General features: G+C 45.9%; 1 protein-coding gene across 1 annotated transcript; it reads left to right on the top strand.

The window, feature by feature from the left end:
• Positions 1-1,882: 1,882 nt before the first annotated feature.
• On the top strand, positions 1,883-3,410 carry LOC306838062 (uncharacterized protein). The gene is made up of 2 exons (XM_079366012.1): positions 1,883-1,967; positions 2,072-3,410. Exons 1-2 carry the CDS (start codon positions 1,911-1,913, stop codon positions 3,131-3,133), a joined length of 1,119 nt encoding a protein of 372 aa, XP_079222138.1. The 5' UTR covers positions 1,883-1,910; the 3' UTR covers positions 3,134-3,410.
• Positions 3,411-6,320: the final 2,910 nt, after the last annotated feature.

The following is a 6,320-nucleotide window of genomic DNA, read 5'->3' as shown; positions in this document are numbered from 1 at the left end:
TATGGTAAATCTTTATTCTGTTATTACGTTTGTGGCTCCTCCAAAGCTCCTGTATGTGGACTGTGGTTGTTGTAAGCAGGATGGGGAGGAAACAAAGTTAAAGGCCAGATTTGGTGGATGGCCAGACGTTGTAGTGAAGCTTGACATCTACCACTTCATGCGCCGGCTGGCATCAGGATGCACCAAAGATGCCCATCCCCTTTACCCCATCTTCATGGCTCGTCTGTCCTGCTGCATCTTTGAGTGGGATGCAGGAGACGTTGCCTTGCTGCGCCGGGTCAAGAGGGAGCAGCTGAAACGGGAGGGTGTTCCTGGCATCACGGACGACATGGTCAACCAGAACATCAAGAAGAGTGAGCTGGCACTCTACTGCAGAAGAAGGACAAGAGGAGAGAAGGAGACCATCTCTCTGATTGACCTCCTTCTGCATGAGCTGATGGGGGAGAAGGGCTGTGACTTCCTTGGTGTGCCACTCCTAGATGGGGAAAGAATGCCCATCATCTGGGAGCAGCAGAGGAAGCACGTCAAGTGCATCCAGGAGGAGCCAGGTGTTCCTCTCTACACAGAGACGGGATCATCCACCAAGGAGGGCATCAGCCTGACCACCTACAGGTGTGCCAGGGGCTCAACATCTCTGGAGTCCTTTCACTGCCATCTGGCCAGGTTCATTCCAGGTCAGTCACCTAGCTCTTTGACATAAAGTATTTAGCATAAAATGTTTCTCCTGGCGTTGTACACAGTGCTCACCGTATTAATTAAAAATGTATTGCTTTTATTTTAAGGAACAAGTGCCAACAGTCTGAATTTTCAGCTGTACCTCCTGGAAGGCCTGAACAGGTGGAATCAGGACCGTGGTGCTGCAGCGCTGGCTGTCAAACCGCCTTCACTCCTCACCTACTCAGGGGACCTTGTGCACTGTGTCAACACCTACAGTCTCAAGGTGTTTGGAAGGAAACTTGGCCCCTCCTTCCAACCCCCTGCAGTGTATACTGGTGTGTGCAACTTTCCCATCATAATTAACATGTGTGATGATCATAGGGCTAATGTTGTCTGGTCTGGTCGGAGTCTGGAGAGTTCGCTTTGTACCTGGCTGGTAGTGACAGTAGGAAGCTGGGCTGTGAGGGGGGGGTGCTGTTCTTTGAAGCTGCTGGTGGGGATCTAAGAGAGGGGACAGTAAACAGATCCTTGAAGCGAGGGAAGGAGGGAGGAGTCTCCAGCAGAGGTGTGAATAGGGGAAGAACAAAGAGAGACATGATTGATTAAGGTCCCCTCTGATCAGTATGCAGGAGCTGGGGTGCTGACTTTGTAGTCCTATGATGAAAGTGTGTTTGACTATTTATGGTTCTGTTTAATTTAATTTGAACAGTATGTTTTTGTACTCAATGAGATCAAAATAGAAAAATCATGATGAATTGAGAATTGTTTGATTTATCTGTTTAATTATATACTTCTGTATTCTCTTTTCCTTCCCAGGAGAGCTGATTGGTATTGATTACCTGTACCGCCAGACAGGAAGGGCAATGCAGGATGTTGATCCTGACACGGAGGAGACGGAACAAATGCTGGAGGATGTGGCTGTTGAGGAGGAACCAGAGGATGAGGGTTTTGAAGATGCTGGCTTTGACCCCACACTCATCTTGCTGGAGCAAACCACTCTCAGCCAGTCTAGACCACAGCCTTCAACCACCACCACCAGCATGTCGTCTGCTGCCCCAGCTTCAACCACCACCAGCATGTCGTCTGCTGCCCCAGCTTCAACCACCACCAGCATGTCGTCTGCTGCCCCAGCTTCAACCACCACCAGCATGTCGTCTGCTGCCCCAGCTCCTACCACCAGCATGTCGTCTGCTGCCCCAGCTTCAACCACCACCAGCATGTCGTCTGCTGTCCCAGCTTCAACCACCACCAGCATGTCGTCTGCTGCCCCAGCATCAGGTGCAACTCCAGCTTCACCTGACCAACTGTTGGTAAGTGTTTGTGTAATGTACTGCATCATTCTGTATCACATTTGTTTCTTAGATTTCCTTCCAATTTCCGAATTATTATATTTTAATATTATAATATTTTCCAGGCGGTTGATGAGCACAACATGCCAGGAATGGAGCATGTTGACAACCTGGCAGAGTTCTTGGTGGGGCTGAGGAATCAGACTGCCCTAACGCTCACCAACCAGCAGACCAGCACCATTGTGGGGTTGTGGCAAGACCTTCTGCCCTATGACCAGCAGCGGGTGATCTATGCAGCGAGGCACCAAGAAAAACTAAAAACGGGGTATTTCAGGTCACCCAAAAAGGCCGAATTCACACCAGGAACAGACAGCATGACGCGCTATGTCCTTGGGTCAGCTGGATCCCCTGCTCAGTGGCCTGACTGTTGTCGCCTGGTAGAGGCCATCTTTATTAGACTATGTCAGCTTCACAAGAGCCCCAAGAAGCTGAGAAAGGGCAGCAGCCTGTCAAGATGGACGCTGATCCTTGAAGATTATAGGAAAATAAGACAGCTGGTCCGGGACAATGGTACAGTGATGAAGGACACTAATCTTCAGTTGTATGAGGTGAATCAGACCACCCTCACCCAGTGGCACAACAGCCGATTGAAGAGGCAGGATTGTGCAGTCCTTCTGCAGGGGGTCAACCTGCCTGCCCCTCTGCCTGTAGCACTTGTGCCTCTGCCACCAGCTCTTGTGCGCCCTACCCTTCCCCCTCAGCAGCTTCTCCCTCAGCATCCATATCATCTGCCTGTTAGTACAGCAGGACAGGCAAAGAGGAAGAACAGCAGTCAACATCCCATCCGGCCAAAGGCGCCCTTTCAGAGACAGTTATTTGCAGCTGCCTCTGCTACAGCCCCTGTTATTCCAGCCCCTGCCCAAAGCCCATTCCTGTTTTTCGCTGTGCCTCAAGTTCCCTCTGCCAGGCCTATCGTCCCTGCTGGCCCTCTTCCCCCTCCAACCCCTACTCCGAGGCCCTACAACCGCACTGTTAATTACAATAAATGTAGTAAGTGCCACCAGCCAAGAAATAAAGAAAGTGGCCACAGCCAATTCCGTGGCTACATTTATTGTCCGTCCACTGCTGGGATGCCACTGGAGCAGTGGCTTGAGGACATCAAGGAGAAAAGGGCAGAGAAGAGATAAACTCTGTCTCATTCTGGCTTTGACCCCACACTCATCTTGCAGGAGCAAACCACTCTCAGCCAGTCTAGACCACAGCCTTCTACCACCACTAGCATGTCGTCTGCTGCCCCAGCTTCAACCACCACCAGCATGTCGTCTGCTGTCCCAGCTTCAACCACCACCAGCATGTCGTCTGCTGTCCCAGCTTCAACCACCACCAGCATGTCGTCTGCTGCCCCAGCTTCAACCACCACCAGCATGTCGTCTGCTGCCCCAGCTTCTACGACATCAAGGAGAAAAGGGCAGAGAAGAGATAAACTCTATCTCATTCAGAATTCATTCAATTTTTCAATTTGTATATAAAACTTGTATATATTTCAATAAATGTGTGTTTCTGCTACATTTCTTTCATTTCACTTATTGCCTAGCAGTATGACACAGTAATAGAATAATAATATTGCAATTCCTATAATATTTGAATTGTATACCACTTTACTTCTGACAAAAAAACAAAAAACAAACACAATATCACTTTCTTACACATTATAAATGCTAAATAGAATGAAGTATTGATTTAATTCAAACTAGATACGGATAAGTGCTTTGATTTTAAATTACTTTATCATATGAACAACTTAAAACATGCATCATTTTGGTCCAGGCAGGATTCGAACCGCTGATCTTCAGATCCAAACTTCCTTATTCTCCCCCTTACGAAAAACAAATAATTTTGGGTAATTTCTGAAATTTAATAAAAAAGAATGACTTGGAGTAACTTTTTGACTCAGAAGGACAATGTAGAGTTCTAATTTATTTCAAATTTTTCCTCATTTTCTTCCTTTTCCTCTTCTTTCTTCTTCCCTCTTCTTCCCCCTTCTTCCCCTTCTTTCCTCTTTCTTCCCCCCCCCATACAGTCTATTGTTCCCCAGCTTTAGCGGAGTCGGTAGAGCATGAGACTCTTAATCTCAGGGTCGTGGGTTCGAGCCCCACGTTGGGCGATCAATGTTTTTTAGATCCTTCTCCATACTACAGCTCTGAATAGAAAACAATCCGGTAATCGTTTTAAAAACAATAAAAGCTTCGAGACTATATTAAAGTCTGAGGCGGAGACGAGATGTTCAAGTAATCCTTTGGACTTTACATACTGTCACTTTCGTCTCCGTGCAGGATGCTCCAATCTTAGCCTCCACAGTGTTATAGAGCATTATTTAATTTATTCATAGCCAAACAAAATGAGACGTCAGTTTTAGAATGAGATCGGCTTACAGATTTCTTTGTGTGTTAAACATACCTGACCAATAAAGCTGGTCCTGATTCTCCACTGTCAGCCTTTCATTTAGACCCACAGCAGCCGATAAGATGTGTCAGGAAGCATGAGGCATTGACATCCAGCGTCAACAACTGCAGACCACTCGCTCTGTCAGGAGGGAAATGTCGCCCTCTGGTGGTCAGCACATGTCATTGCAACATCTCGCCACCTGTCGTGTATTTATTGTCTGTCCCCTCATGAATCTTTCTCTCACTTTGTTGTCCACACAAATGTCTTGGCATCACTTTTTGATCCGTTCTGGCTTTTTTCTGTTTTTGTGGTTATCATAGTTCAACAAACATCATCCTCCTCTGGTCTGTTCTTCTGCATGTCACACGTGTTTGGTCTCTTTGCAGTCATGTCTTTTTTTTAACCTTGCATGTCTCCTGTGGGGTCAATTTGTGTCTATTTAAGGACGCTGTGCTTCTCTTTGTGCTTGTGATACCTCTTTTACATTCTGCATATCTCATTTACTGATTCAAGTCTGTCAAGTCTTTGTGAAGTCGTTTCTCTTCGAGGTTGTCTTGAATCTTCTGTTGTCTTGATAGCTGAATATTTGACTGTATAGAGAATCTGTATTTCATGCACTGAGCTGTCAACACAAACCTGGAGATTACGTCTCCAACATTTTTCTGGATGATTAAAAATATTCATCATTTAAGTCAGTTTAAAGCATCTTGAATATTCTGAGTGCCGGCATGTCCTCGTCAGGAGACAGGCTGCTCCAGTTTTACAGATTCAAACATCATGAACAGGACTCGTGTTTCTGAAGCTGCCAGATTATCTTGATGGAGAAAGTTCTGCACATTTTTTAACAAATCTGAGGAGAAGTTTCGTGCCAGCCTTCAGAACTGAGTAAGGACGCCATCTAGTGGACGACCAGTGGAGACTGCTGCAGGTCTGAAGCAGGCCATTGTAAGGAAGTTTACCCAGCAGGGCCTTTTACATGACCACCATCACATGATGGTATTCTGAAAGGTTCAGAGTCTCTGTGACATTATTTACTCTGACCTTCCTGAACAATAACACAACGTGTGTCCTTCAGTGGATGTGGCTCAGGACAGTGTGAAAAAGACGTGTGAAGACAAAGAGACTTGAGGAGTTTTATTTACAAGGCCATGCTCGGGCTCCTGCCCTCATACATCTGTGACCTTATTGTATGGAGAAGTATTGATTCTTACAGTTTGCGTTCCAATGATCAGTTGTTGCTGTCTGTTCCATTTGAACGGACAGAACTGGGTCCACTCGGCTCCTTCTACATGGAACATGCTACAAAAAGACTGGAAAATAACTGAACTGATTTCTTTAAATGCTTTTAAATCCAAGCTGAGAGAACTTGAGACACACTCCTTTACTTGTAACTGTTTTTAAAAATGTTTTATGACTCATTGTCTTTTATCATTTTAATTTCTGTTAATTGTCTGCATGTTGTGAGTCTGACTGTGTATGTATGTATGTTTGCTGCCTCTTGGCCAGGACTCCCTTGAAAAAGAGGTTTTTAATCTCAATGGGATTTTTCCTGGATAAATAAAGTTTAAATAATTAAAAAAAGGGAGGCGTCTTTAGGGACTCTGTGAGTTGCGGGGAGAACTTGGAGCCACGTGGATGAAGATGAAGACTGTTAGTGACGGAGAGACGAGATAAATCACCACTTCTACTTTTACCACAGTTTCTCCTGAGACGATGAGCTGTGCTCATGTGAGCTTCTGCCAACTCTGTGAATGGAAAACACTCTCTCACTGAGCAGGGAGGACTGAGTGATGTAATGACTGGCTTTAGAGTCAGTGCTGACTCAGCAGAAATCCATCATCATCATCCTCCTCTGGTCTGGTTTCCCTCCGAGCAGCTGAATGCAAACAGAACATTTATTTATCTCTTTCCTTCATCTTTCTTAAACCA

Source organism: Symphodus melops, assembly GCF_947650265.1.
Source record: "Symphodus melops genome assembly, chromosome: 17".
Taxonomy (NCBI): Eukaryota; Metazoa; Chordata; class Actinopteri; order Labriformes; family Labridae; genus Symphodus; species Symphodus melops.
The sequence above is the reverse complement of the archived record's forward strand: the minus strand, read 5'-3'. Positions and strand labels throughout refer to the sequence as shown.

What these genes read in the sequence shown, in the direction of transcription:
- LOC306838062 (XM_079366012.1), top strand. Translation starts at nt 1,911, where the DNA reads ATGTCGTCTGCTGCCCCAGCATCAGGTGCAACTCCAGCTTCACCTGAC. An exon ending in CTTCACCTGACCAACTGTTG is followed by an intron (nt 1,968 to 2,071) that starts GTAAGTGTTTGT and finishes AATATTTTCCAG; the next exon opens with GCGGTTGATGAGCACAACAT.